Source organism: Pongo abelii, chromosome 6 (genome assembly GCF_028885655.2).
Source record: "Pongo abelii isolate AG06213 chromosome 6, NHGRI_mPonAbe1-v2.0_pri, whole genome shotgun sequence".
Classification (NCBI taxonomy): domain Eukaryota; kingdom Metazoa; phylum Chordata; class Mammalia; order Primates; family Hominidae; genus Pongo; species Pongo abelii.
The window spans coordinates 102,247,132-102,269,827 of NC_071991.2; the positions used below are offsets into that span (position 1 = coordinate 102,247,132).

Sequence of the window (22,696 nt, forward strand, 5' to 3'; positions counted from 1 at the left end):
TTGAATCTTTCTGTTTCCTATATCCCATGTCATCTTTATTCTTGGTTTACTCCCTTATTTTAGTGGAGTACAACCTTCAGTTCCCGAGAAAGGAGAAATAAACGAAAGCTTGCTGGGCGCGGTGGCTCACACCTGTGATCCCACTTTGGGAGGCCAAGGCAGGCGGATCACCTGAGGTCAGGAGTTCGAGACCAGCCTGACCACGTCAAAACCCTGTCTCTACTAAAAATACAAAAACTAGCTTGGCATGGTGGTGGGCGCCTGTAATCCCAACTACTCGGGAGGCTGAGGCAGGAGAATTGCTTGAACCTGGGAGACAGAGGTTGCAGTGAGCCGAGATCGTGCCATTGCACTCCAGCCTGGGTGACAGAGTCACACTCTGTCTCAAATAAATAAATAAATAAATAAATAAAACAAAAGCTAAATTTTTTGAGACCTTTAATGTCTATTTTTATTCTTGACTACAACAGTGTTAAAAAAAAAAACCCCACGTTTTTATTCTAACCTCACATTTGATTCATAGTTCACTAATTAAGTACAGAATTCCAGTTTTTGGCCAGGCGTGGTGGCTCACACCTGTAATCCAGCAATTTGGGAGGCTGAGGCGGGCAGATCACTTGAGGTCAGGAGTTTGAGACTAGCCTGGCCAACATGGTGAAACCCCATCTCTACTAAACATACAAAAATTAGCCAGGTGTGGTGGCACACGCCTGTAGCCCCAGCTACTTGGGAGGCTGAGGCAGGAGAATCACTTGAACCTGGGAGGCAGAGGTTGCAGTGAGCTAAGATCTTGCCAATAAACTCCAGCCTGGGCGACAGAGTGAGACTCCGTCTCAAAATAAAAACAAACAAACAAAGTGTGGGAAGATAAATGTTGATAAATATTCTAGGGAAAAAAAAGCAAAAAAAAAAAAACAAACAAACAAAGAAAAGGCCAGGCGCGGTGGCTCACGCCTATAATCCCAGCACTTTGGGAGGTTGAGGCGGGCAGATCACCTGAGGTCAGGAGTTCAAGACCAGCCTGGCCAATGTGATGAAACCCCATCTCTACCAAAAATACAAAAATTAGCCAGGCATGATGGCGGGCACCTGTAATCCTGGCTACTAGGGAGGCTGAGGCAGAAGAATCACGTGAACCCCAGAGGCAGAGGTTGCAGTGAGCCAAGATCGTGCCACTGCACTCCAGCCTGGGCAACAGAACGAAACTCTGTCTCAAAGAAATAAACAAACACATAAATAAATAATAAAAGGAGCACTCACTTGTGAAAATGGGGAGGATAAAAATAAATAAATAAAATAAAAAGAGCATTCAGAGACCAAAAACTATGACAGCAGAAATTAAAAGCCTCTTGGGTTCAAGCAATTCTTGTTTCTCAGCCTACTAAGCAGCAGGGACTATAGGTGCACGTGCCACTATGGCCAGCTAATATTTTGTATTTTTAGTAGAGACCAGGTTTCACCATGTTGGCCAGGCTGGTCTCGAACTCCTGGCCTCAAGTGATCCAGCTGCCTTGGCCTCCCAAAGTGTTGGGATTACAGGCATGAGCCACTGCACTTGGCCTATCTTCCCACTCTTGAAATTTTAATTTCTGCTGTCATATTTTTTCATCTCTGAATGCTCTTTTTATTTTATTTATTTTTACCCTCCCCATTTACAAGTGAGTGCTCCTTTTATTATTCATTTATTTATCTATGTTTGAGACAGAGTTTTGCTTTGTTGCCCAGCTGGAGTGCAGTGGTGGCGATCTCAGCTCGCTGCAACCTCTGCCTCCTTGGTTCAAGAGATTCTCCTGCCTCAGCCTCCTGGGTAGCTGGGATTACAGGCTCCCACCACCACGCCCGGCTAATTTTTGTACTTTTAGTAGAGACAGGCTTTCACCATGTTGGCCAGGCTGGTCTTGAACTCCTGACCTCAGGGAATTTATTCTGCCTCAGCCTCCCAAAGTGCTGAGATTACAAGCAGGAGCCACCGTGCCCAGCCAATGCTCCTTTTAAATAGTATCCTTTTCTCTCATATGTGGGAGCTTAACATTAAACAAATTGAATTCAAGGAGATAGAGAGTAGAATGATTGTTACCAAAGGCTGAAAGGGTAGCAGGGAGATAGGCATAAATTGGGGATGGTTAATGGGTCCAAAAATTCAGTTAGGGGCCAGGTGCAGTGGCTCATGGCTGTAATCCTAGCACTTTGGGAGGCCAAGACAGGAGAATCGCTTGAGACCAGGAATAGAGTCCAGCCTGGGCAACATAGCGAGTCACTGTCTCAACAAAAAAAAGTTAGTCAGGCATGGTGGTGCCAGTCTGTAGTCCTAGCTACTCAGGAGGCTGAGGTGGGTGGATCCCTTGAGCCCAGGAGTTCGAGGTTACAGTGGGTTATGACTGCACCACTGTACTCCTGCCTGGGCAACAGAGTGAGAACTTGTCTCAAAAACCAAACAAACCAAAAAACCAAAACCAAAACAAACGACGACAACAACAACAATAAAACAGGGTGACTACAGTTAATAATTTATTGCATATTTTAAAATAACTAAAAGAGTGGAATTGGACTGTTCCTAACACAAAGAAATGATAAATTCTCAAGGTGATCGATACCCCAGTTACTCGGATTTGATAGTTACACATTGCATACCTGTATCAAAACATCACATGTCAGATGGCTGGGCAGCCATGGCGTCCTATATCGATGAACACGACTGTGAGCCGTTGGACCCTCAAGCAGGAGACTCGAACCAATATGGTGCTGGAGCTCGTAAGGTCACTTTTCAATAGGATGGACTTTGAAGACTTGGGGTTGGTAGTAGATTGGGACCACCACCTGCCTCCACCAGCTGCCAAGATTGTGGTTGAGAACCTCCCCAGGACAGTCATCAGAGGCTTTCAGGATGAGCTCAAGTGCCTCGTGTGTCTTTTGGAATCTGAGGAGGAGGAGACTGCCATCGAGATGCTTCCCATCACCTTTTCCATTCCAGCTGCATTCTGCCCTGGCTAAGCAAGACAAATTCCTGTCCCTTGTGCCGCCATGAGCTGCCCACTGATGACTACACTTATGAGGAGCACAGACGAGATAAGGCTCGAAAACAGCAGCAGCAGAACCTACTGGAGAACCTCCATGGAGCCATGTACACGTGAGCAGGCTGGGGCTGAGCGCCGGCCCTCTGCGTCTTCCCTACAAACCTTGAATCCTCATTAAAAGTTTCTTTACCCCTCCCCCGCCCCGCCCCAGAAAAAAAGGCCGGGCGCGGGGGCTAACACCTGTAATCCCGGCACTTTGGAACGCCAAGGCGGGCGGTTCACCTGAGGCCGGGAGTTCGAGACCAGCCTGACTAACATGGAGAAACATCGTCTCTACTAAAAATACAAAATTAGCCGGGCGTGGTGAGGCATGCCTGTAATCCCAGCTACTTGGGAGGCTGAGGCAGGAGAATTGCTTGAACTTGGGAGGCGGAGGTTGCTGCGAGCAGAGATAACGCCATTGCACCCTAGCCTGAGGGGGAAAAAAAAAAAAACCACCACATGTACACTATAAATATATACGATTATGTTCCCATAATAGGTAATTTAAAAAATAGTATCCTTGTTTGTTTTTTTTTTTTTTTTAATGAGACGGAGTCTTGCTCTGTCGCCCAGGCTGGAGTGCAGTGGCGCGGTCTCCGCTCACTGCAACCTCCACCTCCCGGGTTCACGCCATTCTCCTGCCTCAGTCTCCTGAGTAGCTGGGACTACAGGCGCCCGCCACCACGCCCGGCTAATTTTTTGTATTTTTAGTAGAGACGGGGTTTCACCATGTTAGCCAGGATGGTCTCGATCTCCTGACCTCGTGATCCGCCCGCCTCGGCCTCCCAACGTGCTGGGATTCCAGGCTTGAGCCACCGCGCCCAGCCAGTATCCTTGTTTTATGCTTGCAACAGTAATTTGTAGCTCGATTATATATCTCTGTGCACATGTATTTGATTTTTCTTCTCACCGTGTGGTTTCTGTTTCCTCTGGGGGTTGCTTTTTTCCCCCTTGTTTGTTTTGGTCTCTGTGGTACTCCTTCCGTGTTAGTTTATGAGGCTGTCAAGTCCACAGGTCCTCTACACAACCGTTGCTGCTAGGTAGCTCCTTTTCCTCTTCCCTGGTAAAAGACAGGGTTTTGGGCAAAACACTTGTTAGATGCTCTGTTCTCTTCATTCAGCTCCCAGAACGCTTATAACCACCTCTACACCCTCTAGGCAGGAAATTAGAAGCTCATCTCTATGGACTCTGACCAACCTTAAAAGAAATATCTAAAGATATTGACATTCATTGGAAACCCCTAACTAAATATTCGAACCAAATAACCCTGCACCGAAGCTCCTAGTCAACAAGCCCCCCACACTCTCGGAACATCTGGATATTGCCTAAAATACAAATTTAAATTATTCATATTGAATTTAAGGCGTTGGGAGAGGGATATCTTAAAGTTCCATCATTAAGAGCTTCAATAAAGTGGAGGGGACTTTTACTGCGGTTGAGTGAGCGAATCCCTTCTCTGGAGCTCCTTGGGGGCGAGTGCCCGCTTCCTGAGTGGCCGTTCCGACCTCCGGTCAGGAGGGGGAGGAACAGAGCACGGCCGGCGGCTGCACGGGCAGGGCCTCTCTGGGCTGAGAGGAAGAAACCAGCGAGACATCGAGAGGAAGTCGCTGTGGCACTCAGTCCTACGGCCTCCGAGGCTGGGTAGGTCGGTGTGTCGCTGGCGTTAGCCAGACTCCACAGGCCACGCTGGCTGCGAATGGAGCCGAGGACTCGCGCGGAGGCGAGATGCTACCAGCCGGCGAGATCGGCGCCTCTCCTGCAGCCCCGGTGAGACGGCCCTGGCGTCCCTGAGAGGGGACATTGGTGGCCCATTGAAGTGGCACAGACCTCCCGGGGGAGATAGTCCCGGTATGGTGGCCATGTAAGCTTGTGTAGGTGCTTCCCGCGCCTTAGATTAGAGGCCCTTGTAAGACCTCCTAGAGGAGGCGGTAGTCCCCGTGAGGTGGCTTTGGCGGCTCTGGTGAGATGACAGATTTCTCTAGGGAGGTGGCCCTAGTGGGCAGGCAAGATAACTCCAGGTCCTGTGGAGGTGACACAGACCTCCTGGGAAGGTGGCAGTGGTGGCAGCAGGGAAGTGGCACTTTGAGGTACCTGATTCGGACGGCCCTGGCCACTCAGAAAGGGGGAGAGCGTCTGGAACCTCTCTGGCCTCCAGTGGGTGCCCTTTGGGAGTCCCGTATGCTTTCCATCCATGACTTTAATCTTAATGTGCTTGTCACATCTGTTCTTCTTCTAGTGCTGCTCTCAAAGTGGTGACGAAAGGAAGAACCTCGAGGAGAAAAGTAAGCCAGCTCCAAACACCTTAGCTTTTTCTTCCCAGCTATCACGCCCAAACTCAGCCTTCCAGGGTCTGCAATAGAGAAAGGTTCTTAGCCTATCTTTTAGATGCAGTATCGTTTTCTGCACAATATGCTTATATGGTAATACTGATGACCATGATACACATATTTTTGTCTTTCTAAAATTGTAAAATATGGGATGCTTTAGAGAGGAGCACTTCCCGATCCATACCTAGTACAGGGACTGGAGTGTTTTCGCTGGAAGTCTGCCTATCATACAGTACTCAGAATAATTGGGGCCTGCCTGTCATTTTAATGAAACATCAACTTATTAAGCATCAGGAATTTGGAGGGGCCCATGATCTAGGACAGACGACCACCACCCTAATTGGGTTCAAAGGAGGCAAATGACAGTTTAGTTCACCTTCAGTAAATTGGCAATTTAAAATTGCTCTGGTAAGAGCACAACGGATAACTTGGGTTCTGGATCTTGAACTGGACAGGAAAGGGGGAAAAGGTTAGTACCAACATTTCCTCCCTAGTACGGGAGTATATGTCAGGGATGTGGACTTTTGCCATTTTACTTTAATGGCAGGTTATTGCAAATCAAGGGCTCTTTAGGGACCTTTGAAGTGACATTTTTTGGGAGAGGAAGGGGAAAAGCATGTGATAGCTCTGCTGTTGGGATTTTTGGTTCTTTTGACTGTGGCAAACAGTTGGGAATGTGTAGGAGTAAGAAAAACGGTACCCACATTACCACATGGCTCTTAGGAGTGAGATTTGCCCTTAACATTAGCAACTGATAGACTCTGCCTCAGAAAGAAGGCTCTGAGCAGTCCATAGCACATGACTGTCGTAACTGCCACATCTCAGCTCCTTTTTCTTGAAGGATTTGAGAGTGCCCTGTATCTCTCAGTTAAACCCTTCCCTTTCCACTTTCCACCTTTGCCTCATTCAGATGCCTGGAAAGTAGTCTGATGCCTACTGAGCTGTCATTTTAATAAAATAATAGATGTAGACGATCATATCAAGGACTTTGACCTTGTTTCTCTTTCCACAGCTCAGTCAAACTGCTTTGCAGTTAGGAGTGCTCTTTACAAAAAATAGAAAAGGAGACACATAAAAACCTCCCAAACCACCGGTGTGTCATTTTGAAGAATGTCATTTCACTAAGAATGTACTATGCCACATTTGAATGGTTACACATCAAGGGTGTAATTTTTTTTTTTTTTTTGAGACTTAGTCTCACTCTGTCTCTCAGGCTGGAGTGCAGTAGCACGATCTCGGCTCACTGCAAGCTCCGCCTCTGAGTTCAAGTAATTCCCCTGCCTCAGCCTCCTCAGTAGCTGGGATTACTGGTGCCCACCACCACACCCGGCTAATTTTTGTATTTTTAGTGGAGGCAGGGTTTTACCATGTTGGTTAGGCTGGTCTTGAACTCCTGACCTCAGGTAATCCACCGTCCTTGGCCTTCCAAAGTGCTGGGATTATAGGCATGAGCCACTGTGCCCGGCGGGTGTAATTTTTTTTAAAAAGTGAAGGTAGAATTTCCTCCCTAAGATACAGCAACTTTAGCATTCACAAAACATTTCCTGCTTCCATTTGTCTGCAGATACACCACACAACTCACTTGTTTTATTTAAGATTAAAAAAAGGCATTGTGAGTTCTGTACATAATAGTAGATTATTATATGTTAATATTATATATAATTATATAGTATAATTAATATATAATTTGTATTATATAGTCCCATTTATAACCTTGAGATATAGGCTGGAGCAAATGTTACAATTTGTTTTCTAGTTGGAAAATTGAGGCATAGTGTTATGTTAATATTGCCTCTCCTACCCTCTAAATTGTCAATTTAAAATTGCTCTGGGAAGAGCACAACGGATAGCTTGGGTTCTGGATCTTGGACTGAACAGGAAAGGGGGAAAAGGTCAGTACCACCTTCTGATTCTCACAGCATGTGAAAAATCTTTTAATTCATATAAGTTAAGTAGAACAAAGGAAATTTTGTTTGTTGGAGTGTAGGGGTGGAGAGAGAAACATACTCTGTATAAAACACATTGGTATATATTCTGTTAATCTTTACATAAATAGTTGAACAATATCTGGCATTTACATTTTGCACTTAGGCATATCATTATTTAGATATTAATAAGTCTAAAGTGTATTGGACTTATTAAATGTCACAAAACAGGGAGTTTATTTGCCATGGAAAGAATCTCACTTTATACTACTTAGTGGTTGCATTTGTCATTTTGATTTTTTCCTAGTAATTTGTTCTCTCATATTTTCTTTTTTCTGTTTCTGACAAAGATGTCTTTGTACAATGACATCAATGACATTTGAAGCTTAAAAACCTTTTTTTTTTTTTTTTTTTTGAGGCAGAGTCTCACTCTGTTGCCCAGGCTGGAGTGCGGTGGCGTGAGCTTGGCTCACTGCAACCTCCGCCTCCCGGGTTCAAGCGATTCTTCTGCCTCAGCCTCCTGAGTAGCTGGGACTATAAGCGTGCACCGCCATGCCCAGCTAATTTTTGTATTTTTAGTAGAGACGGGTTTTCACCATATTGGCCAGACTGGTCTCGAACTCCTGACCTTGTGATCTGCCTGCCTCAACTTTCCAAAGTGCTGAGATTACAGGCCTGAGCCACCTCGCCCAGCCAAAATTTTTTACTTTTTTTTTGTTTGTTTTTAAGAGATGAGGTCTTGCTCTGCTGTCCAGGCTGGAGTGCAGTAGTGTGATCATGGCTCACTGCAGCCTCGATCTCCCAGGCTGCTCAAGCAATCCTCCCACCTCAGCCCACCTGAGACTACAGGTGTGTGCCACCATTCCTGGCTAATTTTGTTAGACGAAGTCTTGCTTTGTTGCCCAGGCTGGTCTAGAACTCCTGGACTCAAGTGATCCTCCTGCCTTGGCCTCCCACAGTGCTGGGATTACAGGTGTGAGCCACTGCGCCCGGTCTTTTTAAAAACATTTTAAAACAAGAGTCTTCTTTTGGTGTTGTTCTAGACCATACTACTGGTTCCTTACACATTTTGAAAAGGTATTATTCCTTGTCTGTTGAAACCTGTGGTTACTGGGTCACACTTGAGGAATTTCTCCTTTAATACTTCCCTCACCTCTTAAGCATTTTGCAGTAGTTGGTTGATAGAGTGCTTTAGAGCTATTCTTCTGGGCATTTGTCTGTGTGTGTTGTTCTTTAAATTATTAACTTTGTTTTGTTTTGGTTTTGTTTTTTGATACAGAGTCTCTCTCTGTCGCCCAGGCTGGAGTGCAGTGGCGCTTTGTTTTGGTTTTGTTTTTTGATACAGAGGCTCTCTGTCGCCCAGGCTGGAGTGCAGTGGCTGATCTTGGCTCCCTGCAACCTCTGCCTCTTGGGTTCAAGGGATTCTCGTGCCTCAGCCTCCCGAATAGCTGGGACTACAGGCCTGTGCCCCCACGCCTGGCAAATTTTTGTATTTTTAGTAGAGACGGGATTTCGCCATCTTTGCCAGGCTAGTCTCAAACTCCTGGCCTCAGGTGATGCACCTGCCTCAGCCTCCCAAAGTGCTGGGATCACAGGTGTGAGCCACCGTGCCTGGCAAAATTATTAACTTTTGAAGGTAGATAAACTGCTTTTACATGTTTTATATTTTCTTTAACTCCATAGTACTTAGTGGCATTGAGTAATTGTTATTCTTTTGTTTTAGGTGACATAAATGTTACAGTTCTTATTGGAAGTAAACAAGTCAGTGAAGGTACAGATAATGGTGATCTCCCTTCTTATGTGTCTGCATTCATAGAAAAGGAAGTTGGAAATGACCTTAAATCTTTAAAGAAACTTGGTAAACTCATAGAACAGAGGACAGTAAGTAAAATGCAGTTAGAAGAACAGGTAAGTATTGAAACTCACTGAAATAATTATCAGTGGTATACTTCTAACAATATAATATAAACATCATCTATTATATATAGAATTTTAAAGATATAGAACGTGACAAATAGTCTATTGTAAACTGTTTAAGAGGATTTAAGAACGTACATTGTATTACCTATTTTACAAATTAGGTAAAAGACAAAGTCCCTAATGATATGGTTTGTCTTGAAAACATAGTGAGCCTAACATTTTACATAGATTTTCATAGAGTGACTTTTTTTTCCTTTCAATCTGTTTCTAGTGAACATACAGTGACTTTTAAATTGCTTTTACAAGCAAATAATTTCATGGCATACAAAAATATATACCATGGTGTAAACACCATCATTTCAATTTGTTTTTTTTGAGACGGAGTTTTGCTCTTGTTGCCCAGGCTGGAGTACAATGGCACCATCTCGGCTCACTGCAACCTCCACCTCCCGGGTTCAAGTGATTCTCCTGCCTTAGCCTCCCATGTAGCTGGGATTACAGGCATGTGTCACCCTGCCTAGCTAATTTTGTATTTTAGGTAGAGATGGGGTTTCATCATGTTGACAAGGCTGATCTTGAACTCCTGACCGTAGGTGATCCATCTGCCTTGGCCTCCCATAGTTCTGGGATTACAGATGTGAGCTGCTGTACCCGGCCACATTTCAGATTTTAATAAATGTACCCATAGGGAGAAGTATAAAGTGAAAAGAAGTATAACATAACGGTTATTCTGTGTGGTTGGTTGACAAATGATGTATTTAAAAAATATTTTTAGGCCTGGCACGGTGGCTCATACCTGTAATCCCAGCACTTTGGGAGGCCAAGGCAGGTGGATCACCTGAGGTCAGGAGTTTGAGACCAGCCTGACCCACATGGTGAAATCCTGACTCTACTAAAAATACAACAAAAAAAATTAGCCAGGTGTGGTGGTGGGCACCTGTAATCCCAGCTACTCGGGAGGCTGAGGCAGGAGAATCGCTTGAACCCAGGAGGCGGAGTTTGCTGTGAGCTAAGATCACGCCATCGCACTCCAGCCAGGGCAACAAAAGCGACACTCCGTCTCAAAAATACACATTTCTATGTATTTATAGGTTTTTTTTCTTTTACAATGAACATATCACTTAAAATAATTTTTTAAATACCCAATGAGTATAAGCTTAAACAAAAAAATAAGTAGGCCCCTCTACTTGCAATGGTGTGTTTGTCAAAGATAAAATATTTTTTTCTTTTTTTTTTGAGACGGAGTCTGACTCTGTTGCCCAGACTGGAGTGCAATGGCGTGATCTTGGCTCACTGCAACCTCTGCCTCCTGGGTTCAAGTGATTCTCCTGCCTCAGCCTCCCAAGTAGCTGGGACTACAGATGGGCGCCACCACGCCCAGCTAATTTTTGTATTTTTAGTAGAGACAGGGTTTCACCATTTTGGCCAAGATGGTTTTGATTCCTTGACCTCGTGATCTGCCCGCCTTGGCCTCCCAAAGTGCTAGGATTACAGGCGTGAGCCACCACACCTGGCCAAGATAAAACATTTTTATCATATAGCTACTAAATTAGGTTAAGTAAATTCTGTGTGGGTTATTTCCAGCTTTTTGGTCATCTTATGTTCTCCTGTCCCCATTACCTTAGGCCTTCACACCTTCCTGTCTTCCCACCACAACTACTGCTAGTCTTCAAGTTTAGCCTGGCTTTGTCTGCCTTTTCACTCCTGCAGGCAGGTTGTTGTGGGCCCAGTTGGAGGAAGTCATACAGCTGAGTAGATTGATGCCAATCTATGTGTGTGGTCTGCCACCCTGGCTGAGTCTTCAGCCCCACCAGCAGTCCTTCCATGGGAAGGTCAGCTCCTCTGCTACTCCCCTCAACTGTTCTTTCAGATTCTCTTTGAAACATCTACCCAACCTGTCCATTCTGCCCTTTCCTTTTCCCTAGCAGAAAAAAATAGAGGCCTAGCGTGAATTTAGTAGCATTGAATTCAGTCTGTTGAATAGTCTATCCCACAATCCACAAATTTATGTGCAGTCATTTTTAACCTCTTCATTCAGCAAAGGATCAGTTGAAGGCAGACCTTATACCCCAGGTTCTATCTGCCACCTCAGTGAACTTGTGTCACTCTTATAATTTTACCTTGTGTTCGTCAACCAGTCCTATCCCTTTAGCATGTGCACATAGACAGGTCTTTTCCATAAAACCTTAACAAAGAAACAAAAAAACCCTTGATCTTTTAGCAGGTATTAGTTCTTTCCTTTGATTGTCAGGCTTCAGAAAGTAACCTTTGTTATCTATCTCTACTTTTTAATTTGTCATTCATCTTTTACCCACTGTAATCAGGTTTGTTTCCCTAATGACCACAGAAACTTTTACTGAAGTTCCTTATTGAACCTTAAATTCAGCATGTCCAAAACTATACTGATCCATTTTTTAGAGGCTTGTCTGTCTTGGTTAGATAATGGCACCACTATCTGCCTGTCACCCAGACCTGAAGCCTAGGAGTCCTAGATTCCTTCTTATCATCCTCTCATCCTCTATCCCATCACCAAGTCATCTGAGTTCTGCCTCAGCATCTCTGGTATCCATCCCATCTTTCCCACTCTTTTTTTTTTTTTTTTTGAGTTGGAGTTTCACTCTTGTCCAGGCTGGAGTGCAATGGCACAATCTCGGCTCATTGCAACCTCCACCTCCCGGGTTCAAGTGATTCTCCTGCCTCAGGCTCCCAAGTAGCTGGGATTATAAGCATGTGCCACCACGCTCGGCTAATTTTGTATTTTTAGTAGAGATGGGGTTTCTCCATGTTGGTCAGGTTGTTCTCAAACTCCCAACCTCAAGTGATCTGCCCGAAAGTGGATCTTGGCCTTCCAAAGTGCTGGGATTACAGGCATGAGTCACTGTTCCTGGCCCATCTTTCCCACTCTTGCTGATACCATCTTAGTTTAGGCAGATTGGGAGCTTTGTAGAAATGCAGAATCTCAGTCTTACTTCAGACTTACTGTATCAGAATCTGTATTATAACAAGATCTTTAGGTGATTAATGTGCCCGTTCATTAAATATAGCCTGTCTATTTTATTGCATTAATCCCACTGTTGAAATTATTTGCTTACAACACTCTTATATACCAAAGTGACCTTAAGGACGGATGCTGTGTCTTGTTTATCTGAATATTTCTAGCGCAGTGCCTGGTACAGAATAAGTATCTAATCGCTGTTGATTGAAATTATTCTATAATGTTCTTTGTATTTTGCTGACTAATATTTGTATATGTTTTCCCAGATACTATAAGAAAAATTCATTTAATAAATGCCATTTTCTTTTTTTTTTTTTTTTTTTGAGATGGAGTCTTTCTCTGTCGCCCAGGCTAGAGTGTGGTGGTGTGATCTCAGCTCACTGCAACCTCTGCCTTCCGGGTTTCAAGTGATTCTCCTGCCTCAGCCTCCCGAATAGCTGGGATTACAGGCATGCGCCACCATACTCAGCTCATTTTTGTATTTGTATTTATTTTATTTTATTTTTTGAGACAGAGTCTCACTCTGTCACCCAGGCTGGAGTGCAGTGGCACGATCTCGGCTCACTATAACCTCTGCCTCCTGGGTTCACCAATTCTCCTGCCTCAGCCTCCTGAGTAGCTGGGATTACAGGCTAATGCTACCACACCCGGCTAGTTTTTGTATTTTTAGCAGAGACAGGGTTTCACCAGGTTGGCAAGGCTGGTCTCAAACTCCTTACCTCAAGTGATCCACCAGCTTCTGCCTCCCAAAGTGCTAGGATTACAGGCATGAGACACTGTGCCCAGCTGAATTTTTGTATTTTTAGTAGAGACAGGGTTTCACCATGTTGGTTAGGCTGGTCTTGAACTCCTGACCTGAAGTGACCTGCCTGCCTTGGCCTCCCAAAGTGCTGGGATTACAGGCGTGAGCCACTGCACCTGGCCAGTAAATTCCATTTCTAAAGGCATTGCCTGGATATCATCTCATCAAGTCAGTGCTTAGCCTGGCCTTAATTCAGAATCACCTGGGGGATGTTGGCAAAATATAGATGCTCAGCCTGTTAGAATGAGATCTTTGTTTCCATTTTTTTTTTTTTTGATATGGAGTCTCGCTCTGTCACCCAGGCTAGAGGGCAGTGGTGCAGTCTTGGCCCACTCACTGCAACCTCTGCCTCCCAGGTTTAAGAAATTCTCTGCCTCAGCCTCCCAAATAGCTGGGATTAACAGGTGTGTGCCACCATGCTCAGCTAATTTTTTTGTATTTTTTAGTAGAGACAAGATTTCGCCATCTTGACCAGGCTGGTCTTGAACTCCTGACCTCGTGATCCACCCACCTTGGCCTCCCAAAATGCTGGGATTACAGGTGTGAGTCACTGCACCCAGCCTGCATTTTTTTTTTTTTTTTTCTTTGAGGAGTCTTGCTCTGTCACCCAGGCTGGTTGGAGTGCGGTGGTGCAGTCTCGGCTCACTGCAACCTCCTCCCGGTTCAAGTGATTCTTGCCTTGGCCTCTCTAGAGCTGGGATTACAAGGTGTGTGCCACCATGCCTGGCTAGTTTTTGTATTTTTAGTAGAGATGGGGTTTCATCATGTTGGCCAGGCTGGTCTCGAACTGCTGACCTCAAATGATCTGCCCATCTTGGCCTCCCAGAATGCTGGGATTATAGGCGTGAGCCACCGTGCCCGGCCCTTCCTTTGCTTTGAAGGAAAATATTTAGTAGGTAGAGCATGTATTAATAAGTTTTCTTGGCCTGGCACGGTGGCTCATGCCCGTAATCCCAGCACTCTGGGAGGCTGGGGTGGGCGGATCACGAGGTCAGGAGTTCGAGATCAGCCTGACCAACGTGGTGAAACCCCGTCTCTACTAAAAATACAAAAATTAGCTGAGCGTGATGGCACACGCCTACAATTCCTGCTACTTAGGAGGCTGAGGCAGGAGAATCACTTGACCCCGGGAGGCGGAGGTTGCAGTGAGCTGAGATCATGCCACTGCACTCCAGCCTGGGTGACAGAACGAGACTCTGTCTCAAAAAAATAAAATAAGTTTTCTCTAGCTGGATCCTCTGCTGAGCCTATGGAGGCAGACTTCTAGATGCTTACTGGAGGCCAGTGAGTTAAGTCCCTTTCTCTACATGTATGTGTATATGTATGTATGCATATATTTTTTATTTTATTTTAATTTTTTTGTTTCACTTATTGTTTTCAACACAAAGGCATACTTCTTCCTGATATTTGTGTGTATATAAAACAGCATTTTATGTTTGGGTTTGATTGGTACAGGATGAAGAAATCAAACCTTTTTTTGAAGGTTTTGATGGATGATTTTCAGTTCTGTTACAAAAAATGTGTATTTTGAAGGGAATGAACTAATAAAAAAGGTTACATACAGCCTGGGCAACATAGTGAGACCTTGTTTCTATTTAAAGAAAAAAAAAAAAGAAAAGCCAGGTGTAGTGGTGCATACGTGTAGTCCCAACTACTGGGGAGGTTGAGGTGGGAGGATTGTTTGAGCCCAGGAAGTCCAGGCTGCAGTGAGCTATGATGGTACCACCGCACTCCAGCCTGGGCAACAGAGTGAGATCCCCTCTCAAAAAAAAAAATGATGAAAATTTTATCTGATTGCCGCTGTTCTTTCTCTCTTTCTTTTTTAAAATTATGGTCAGGTACTTACAATTTCATCAGAAATTCCTAAAAGAATTCAAAGTGCCTTAAAAAATGCAGAAGAATCAAAGCAATTTCTTAATCAGTTTCTGGAACAGGAAACTTGTCTCTTCAGCGCCATTAACAGCCATTTGCTGACTGCGCAACCTTGGATGGACGATCTTGGAGCCATGATTAGCCAAATTGAAGAGATCGAACGTCATCTTGCTTACCTTAAATGGATTTCACAAATTGAAGAACTAAGGTAAAATACGCCTCTTTGTTCTCACAATTACTATTTTCCTTTGAGGCTTCTGTCTTAGAGAGTACATGTGTGCCATTAAATAATTGAGTTAATTAAAGATTATAATAATATAATTTTACCAGTTGTTATGAAAATAGCATTATGATAATGATTCTTTTCCTTTATTGTGAGTGACCATAAACTTTTCAAGGAGCTTAATTAGCATTTGGAAGAAGGTAATGTAAGTACGTTAAACTTTTAAGTCTTTTTTTTTTTTGAGATGGAGTCTCGCTCTGTCGCCCAGCTGGAGTGCAGTGGCGCCATCTTGGCTCACTGCAAGCTCCACCTCCCGGATTCACGCCATTCTCCTGCTTCAGCCTCTCGAGTAGCTGGGACTACAGGCGTCCGCCACCATGCCTGGCTAATTTTTTTTTTTTTATATTTTTAGTAGAGACGGGGTTTCACCATGTTAGCCAGGATGGTCTCGATCTCTTGACCTCGCTATCCGCCAGCCTCGGTCTCTCAAAGTGCTGGGATTACAGGTGTGAGCTATCGCGTCCGGCCAAACTTTTAAGTCTTACAGTTGGATTATGAACACATGATAAAAACTATTCTTTGTAATGCCGAATTAATAAAACAGAGTTTGGTAATAGTTATTCCTATTTAATTTTTAGAACTGGTCAGTTAATGAAATGGATTGCTTTTTTATAGTTTGAATATTTTTCAGTGGGAATCATAAGAGCTACACAGTATTCTTGGATGAATAACAAGAGTTCTGCTACCTCTGGGTAGGAAAAACAAAAAAGCAAGTAAGGCTTGACCTTAGTTCTTTTTGAGTTGAATACCTATCACTGGTGGTTAATTGTATCTAGCTTTGCCTTTCAAACAACCCAAAGTAACATTTCCACCTAGATTAGTAGATGATAAGGTCCCCCCATCCTTGCATTGTTTTAAATAGTACTTGCTGCAGAGCTGTCAGCAACCATTAATGTTGCCTGGAAAACCTGAGGGAGAAAAGTCTTTAGAGAGTCTTAATGTCCTGTTTCAAATGTATCATAGTTAATAAACCTAATATTACTTTTGTTATGGATATGTTATGTATTTCTTTTTCTTGCATATATTTCCCGAAATTTTAAAGAATTTCATATATCAGTATAATATAGAAATCTTTGCTTTTAGGCCAGGTGCAGTGGCTCACACCTGTAATCCCAGCACTTTGGGAGGCCGAGGCGGGCAGATCACGAGGTCAGGAGTTTGAGACCAGCCTGACCAACATGGTGAAACCACGTCTCTACTAAAAATACAAAAAAAAAAAAAAGAAATTAGCCAGGCATGGTAGCGCATGCCTGTAATCTCAGCTACTCGGGAGGCTGAGGCAGGGGAATTGCTTGAACTGGGGAGGCAGAGGTTGCAGTGAGCTGAGATTGTGCCATTGCACTGCAGCCTAGGCAGCAAGAGCGAAACTCCATCTCAAAACAAAAAACAAACACAAAAAAACTTTGTTTTGCATGTATGAGGAGTTTTACATATAAAGTGGTTTAGAACATCTTATTCTTGTTTAGATAAATTATTTGCAGTGAAGGAATTTTAAACCTTGCTTTATTTTACTGCATTTCTCCTTGTCCCTCAGAAAGGAAATATCAGTAAGGGGCAATGTTAATAACTTTATTAAGTAAAATATGTTATTTGAAAGCCTCACTCTTGTAGTAGCCAAAGTAATAGATTAACTAAATTAGGTCGATGGTTATTGATAACCTTTTCTTTTTTCTTCTTTTTTTAACATTTATTTTATTTATTTTAATTTTCTTTTTTTTTTTTTTTTTGAGTTGGAATCTTCCTCTGTTGCCCAGCCTGGAGTGCAGTGGCACAATCTCAGCTCACTGCAACCTCCACCTCCTGGGTTCAAGCAATTCTCCTGCCTTGGCCTCCCTAGTAGCTGGGACTACAGGTGTATGCCACCACGCTACTTTTTAGCTGGTATGCCACCGGCTAATTTTTGTAGTTTTAGTAGAGATAGGGTTTCACTGTGTTGGCCAGACTGGTCTCGAACTCCTGACCTCAAGTGATCTGCCTGCCTTGGCCTCTCAAAGTGCTGGGATTACAGGCGTGAGCCACTGCGCCTGGCTTTGATAAACTTTTCAGATATCTGAATTGTTTATAAGGGAAATATGCCAAGGGATTTATATTAGAAATAGGGATCAAATTCATAAGCAGGTAGAGCACAGTTATTTTTCTGTCTTTAATAATGTGTTATTTCCCTGAGGTCTTTTATGATAATCTCTCCATTTCCAGCTTTCCTTTAGAGCTTCTAGGATTTTCTTCATCTCTAAATTTCTTTATAATGGCCTATTTTTATTCTGATGTACATTGTCTTTTTTTCAAGTAGTTTCTTCTTGCTAGAATTAGCATCCTTATATTAGCTCTGTTTCTTGGATACTATAGTATAGCCCTATCACTCTGAGTGAACCTTGTTTCTCTAGCTTTTCCTATGCTGTAAATGTCATTCATGCTTTAGTGTTGTGAGGAAATGTATTTCATTCCTTCCTTAAAAGCAGTACTCCTGCCAGGCATGGTGGCTTACGCCTGTAGTCCTAGCACTTTGAGAGGCTGAGGTGGGCAGATCGCTTGAGCTCTGAATTTTGTGACCAGTCTGGGCAACATGGCAAAACCCCATCTCTGTTAAAAAAAAAAAAAAATTAGCCAGGCTTGGTGGTGAGCACCCATAGTCCCAGCTACTCGGGAGGCTGAGGTAGGAGGCTCGCTTGAGCCCCAAGAGGTTGAGGTTGCAATGAGCCGTGATTGCACCACTGCACTGCAGCCTAGGTGACAGAGTGAGACTTTCTCAAAAAATAAAAAAAGGCAGTACTCATATTCTGTTTGTACATTTGAAATTCTTCTGTAATATTTATATATTTCTTTTTTTTTTTTTTTTTTTGTGAGATGGAGTCTTACTCTGTCACTGAGGCTGGAGTGCAGTGGCACCGTGTCAGCTCACTGCAACCTCTGTCTTCTGGGTTCAAGCAATTCTCCTGCCTCAGCCTGCTGAGTAGCTGGGATTACAGGTGCCCACCACCACGCCCGGCTAGTTTTTATATTTTTAGTAGAGATGGGGAGGGTTTCACCAAGTTGGCCAGGCTGGTCTCGAACTCCTGACCTCCAGTGATCCACCCATGTTGGCCTCCCAAAGAGGCCACCACGCATGGCCTCTTTTTCTTTGAGATGGAGTCTCACTCTGTTGCGTGATCTTGGCTCACTGCAACCTCCGCCTCCCGGGTTCAAGCAGTTCTCCTGCCTCAGCCTCCTGAGTAGCTGGGATTACAGGTGCCCACCACCACGCCTGGCTAGTTTTTATATTTTTAGTAGAGACGGGGGGTCGGGGTGTGGGGGGGTTTCACCAAGTTGGCCAGGCTGGTCTCGAACTCCTGACCTCCGGAGATCCACCCATGTTGGCCTCCCAAAGTGCTGGGATTACAGGGGTGAGCCACCAAGCCCCGCCTGGAATTATGTTTCTTTGAAGTGGGAAATCAAGTTCAGCTGGGCAAAGTAGGTAACAATTGAAGACCATCATACTTTACCAGATGCTACCACATTATTCCCTTGGATTAAGATACTGAAGACTTCTGTAAAAGGCAGATTTATCAGAAATGAGTGGTGCCCAAAGGAATATGACACAAAACAGGTCTGTCAGGAGAAGTAGGAAGGGAAAGGTCCTGGGAGAGGTCTTGAACATAGGCTGCAGGCTGCTGCTCTTAGAAGAATGCAGAAGTAGAGGACTCTAGGCTCCCAGAGAGGCCTTGGTAAAAGGCCTCAGGGTGGTGCTTTGTTAAAAAACAAAGGCTACCTCAGGGTGGTGCTTCATTCTTCCTTGGATGTAACTTTATATAAAACATGAAGAAGAAGCACTTTTTCCGAATTTGAAATATTCTGAGCAATCCATTCTTTAAATTTGCTTTGGGCTGGGCACGGTGACTCACGTCTCTAATCCCAGCACTTTGGGAGGCCGAGGCGGTTGGATCACTTGAGGTCAGGAGTTCAAGACCAGCTTGGCCAACATGGTGAAACCCTGTCTCTACTAAAAATACAAAAAAAATTAGCCAGGCATGGGGGTGCATGCCTGTAATCCCAGCTACTGTGGAGGCTGAGGCAGGAGAATCACTTGAACCCGGGAAACAGAAGTTGCATTGAGCCAAATTATGCCACTGTACTCCAGCCTGGGCAACAGAGTGAGATTCTGTCTCAAAAGAAAAAAAAAATTGTTTTACTTTGTTTACAGTGATAACATTCAGCAATATCTGATGACCAATAATGTACCGGAGGCAGCCTCCACTTTAGTGTCTATGGCAGAACTTGACATCAAACTTCAGGAATCATCCTGTACTCACCTTCTTGGTTTCATGAGAGCCACAGTTAAATTCTGGCATAAAATTCTCAAGGACAAGCTTACAAGGTAGGGAATTTACCCATATTTTGTGGTAATTGCTTTCCGACGGGTATTTGGTGATCATTTGATGATGTACTGAAATGTATGTGTTACTTTTCTATTGCAGTGATTTTGAGGAAATTTTAGCACAGTTTCATTGGCCATTCATTGCACCCCCTCAATCACAAACTGTTGGCTTAAGTCGACCTGCCAGTGCCCCGGAGATGTACAGTTACCTGGAGACACTGTTTTGTCAGCTTTTGAAACTACAAACCTCGTATCTTTGTTGCAGCTGAAAACTTACTAAAATTTCTTTTTTCTAGAACGGGTTTGTGGCTAGAGAGTAAAACTTTTTCAAAGTGGCCAAGAAAGCCAAATAAGAATCCTGTGTTTGGACTTGGTCTGTAAATGTCCACTGAGTGGTGGACTGTACTCTTGCAAAGTGAATTGCTTGTGGGTGTGAGGGCTATAAGGAAGAGTTCCGGGATACATGACTGATCCAAGTTCATAGCACAAAAAGGTCTTTTGGGGCAATAGAACAAATGGGCAATTGGGAGGAAACCTTTAGTAACATAGCGTGAATTTAATCAAATGATACTTGAATTTTTTTGGTTACTATTTTAGGAAAGATTTATAGATTAATTCTGATACCATTTTTGTGTTTCTTTTTTTTTTTTTTTTTTTGAGATGGAGTTTCGCTCTCGTTGCCCAGGCTGGAATGAAGTGGCATGATCTCGTGATCTCAGCTCGCTGCAGCCTCCACCTCCCGGGTTCAAGCGATTCTCCTGCCTCAGCCTCCCGAGCTGCTGGGATTACAGGCGTGCGCAGCTAATTTTGTATTTTTAGTAGAGACAGGGTTTTTCCATGTTGGTCAGGCTGGCCTCAAATTCCTGACCTCAGGTGATCCACCCGCCTCAGCCTCCCAAAGTGCTGGGATTACAGGTGAGAGCCACTGCCCCTGGCTTATTTTTGTGCTTTTTTAAAGACATGGTCTCACTTTGTCACCCAGGCTGAAGTGCAGTGGTGCAGTCATGGCTCACTGCAGCCTTGACCACCCAGGCTCAGTTGATTCTCCCACCTCTTCTTCCTGTGTAGCTGGGACTACAGGCACGTGCCACCATGCCCAGCTAATTTTTGTTGTTTTTTTGTAGAGATAGGGTTTTGCCATATTGCCTAGGCACGTCTCAAATTCCTGTGAAGTGGCCCAAGTGATTAGCCTGCTTCAACCTCCCAAAGTGCTGGGATTACAGGCATGATTCACCATCATCATGCCTGGCTCTTTGTGCATTTTAACTGAATGTATATTCGATATAAAGAATTAACTGTATGTTTATTCAATATAAAATTAGATTACATATTATTTGCATCATAATTAACTCTACTGAGTATCTGATACATTTGTTGGAAAAATTTATTGTGTGTGTATACATACGTGTGTGTGTGTGTATATTAGGTATGCTTTTGATTCTTTTTCCTTGACTTGATTATGTCAGAGATGAATTACTTACTGAGCCAAAGCAACTCCCAGAAAAATACTCTCTTCCTGCCTCCCCTTCTGTCATCCTGCCCATCCAGATTATGCTGACTCCTCTTCAGAAGAGGTTCAGGTATCACTTCAGAGGGAACCGGCAGACTAATGTGTTAAGCAAGGTGTGTTTTGCCAGCTCTTGTCCTTGGTTTTTATTAGTAACAGATGTTAGAGTCTCTATACCTTTGCTGGTTTGAGTTAAAATCTGACTCTCTTCACATTTCTGTTTTTTTCCTAAAGGGCTAAATTCCTGTTTTGTCACTGCTGTTCATACATATAATTGAGGACTTGTGTTCATATACTGTAGGAAAAATGGTATTTTTCCTCTTGGGCATCAGATATTGCTGAGTTATCATTACAAAACAAAGCAAAGCAGATAGTAAGCACTTGGTATTTCTTTTTTTTTTTTTTTTTTTGAGTTGGAGTCTCGTTCTGTCACCCAGGCTGGAGTGCAGTGGCGCGATCTCTGCTCACTGCAACCTCCACCTCCCAGGTTCAAGCGATTCTCCTGCCTCAGCCTCCCAAGTAGCTGGGACTACGGGAACATGCCACCACACCGGACTAATTTTTGTAATTTTAGTAGAGACGGGTTTCACCATATTGGTCAGGCTGGTCTGGAACTCCTGACCTCAGGTGATCCACCTGCCTCAGCCTCCCAAAGTGCTGGGATTACAGGCGTGAGCCACCGCGCCTGGCATGCACTTGGTATTTCTGCTCTTAAACCTGTATAAGATGTGTAGTTTTTGTAATGCAGACTAGCAATTTTTTTTTTTTGAAACGAAGTTTCGCTCTTGTTGCCCAGGCTGGAGCACAATGGCATGATCTCGGCTCACTGCAACCTCTGCCTCCCGGGTTCAAGCGGTTTTCCTGCCTCAGCCTCTTGAGTAGCTGGGATTACAGGTGCCTACCACCACGCCCAGCTAATTTTTGTATGTTTAGTTGAGACGGGGTTTCACCATGTTGACCAGTCTGGTCTTGAACTTCTGACCTCAGGTGATCCACCCGCCTCGGCCTCCCAAAGTGCTGGGATTACAGGTGTGAGCCACCACGCCTGGTCAGCAATTTTTTTCTTACTTTTTGAAAATAAAAACCATAAGAAAATAATATTAAAATTATTTTCAAATGCTATTTCAAAAAATATAGGCCATCAGTTCTTTGTAATACTCATCATTTTACATATTATTGAAGTGCTAGGTTTTAAATATATATGGCATTGTAAATTTATGAGTTTATTGACTTAAGTCACATTATTGAAATTTGTTGGGAGTACATTGGTAAACATTTGATTATTAAGCCTTGCAGGAGTTTAAAATTCGGAGTAGAAATTGTGCTCTTACCTACAGGAATTTTCAACTAATTTTTATAAGTGTTGTGCATATACAATTAAATAGACTCATATAATTGTAACTTTCTAATTGGAATGACTTAAGAATTCAAACTATTTTCCTACTTCCTTAGCCAGAATGGTACTTGGCTCAAGTACTTATGTGGATTGGAAACCATACTGAATTTCTGGATGAGAAGATTCAGCCAATATTAGACAAAGTAGGCTCTTTGGTAAATGCAAGGGTAAGAGACTCAGTCATAAGTGTTTCTGTTTTAGAACTGTATGTGTGCATGGATAACTTTTTATTTACATACCTCATGTTTGTGTATTTTTTTAG

At 43.6% G+C, this 22,696-nt stretch overlaps 1 protein-coding gene and 1 pseudogene across 7 annotated transcripts in view; both read left to right on the forward strand.

The window, feature by feature from the left end:
- The first annotated feature begins 2,654 nt into the window (after positions 1–2,654).
- On the forward strand, positions 2,655–3,134 carry LOC100449867 (E3 ubiquitin-protein ligase RNF181-like; annotated as a pseudogene).
- Positions 3,135–4,632: 1,498 nt separating this feature from the next.
- The window catches only part of RINT1 (RAD50 interactor 1), a 35,189-nt gene continuing 17,125 nt past the window's right edge, over positions 4,633–22,696 (forward strand). Inside the window, exons 1-8 of one of the 7 annotated variants that reach the window (XM_024249862.3) lie at positions 4,633–4,823; positions 5,293–5,338; positions 9,032–9,216; positions 14,864–15,105; positions 19,358–19,531; positions 19,632–19,781; positions 20,998–21,154; positions 22,491–22,601. In XM_024249862.3, the coding sequence (XP_024105630.2) occupies positions 4,782–4,823; positions 5,293–5,338; positions 9,032–9,216; positions 14,864–15,105; positions 19,358–19,531; positions 19,632–19,781; positions 20,998–21,154; positions 22,491–22,601 (1,107 nt within the window). In that variant the 5' untranslated portion in view covers positions 4,633–4,781. Of the gene's footprint in view, positions 4,824–5,290; positions 5,339–9,031; positions 9,217–10,604; positions 11,061–14,863; positions 15,106–19,357; positions 19,532–19,631; positions 19,782–20,992; positions 21,155–22,490; positions 22,602–22,696 lie in introns of those variants that run through there. The other 6 variants (XM_054560611.2, XM_054560613.2, XM_054560614.2 and 3 more) reach the window with 6 other exon arrangements.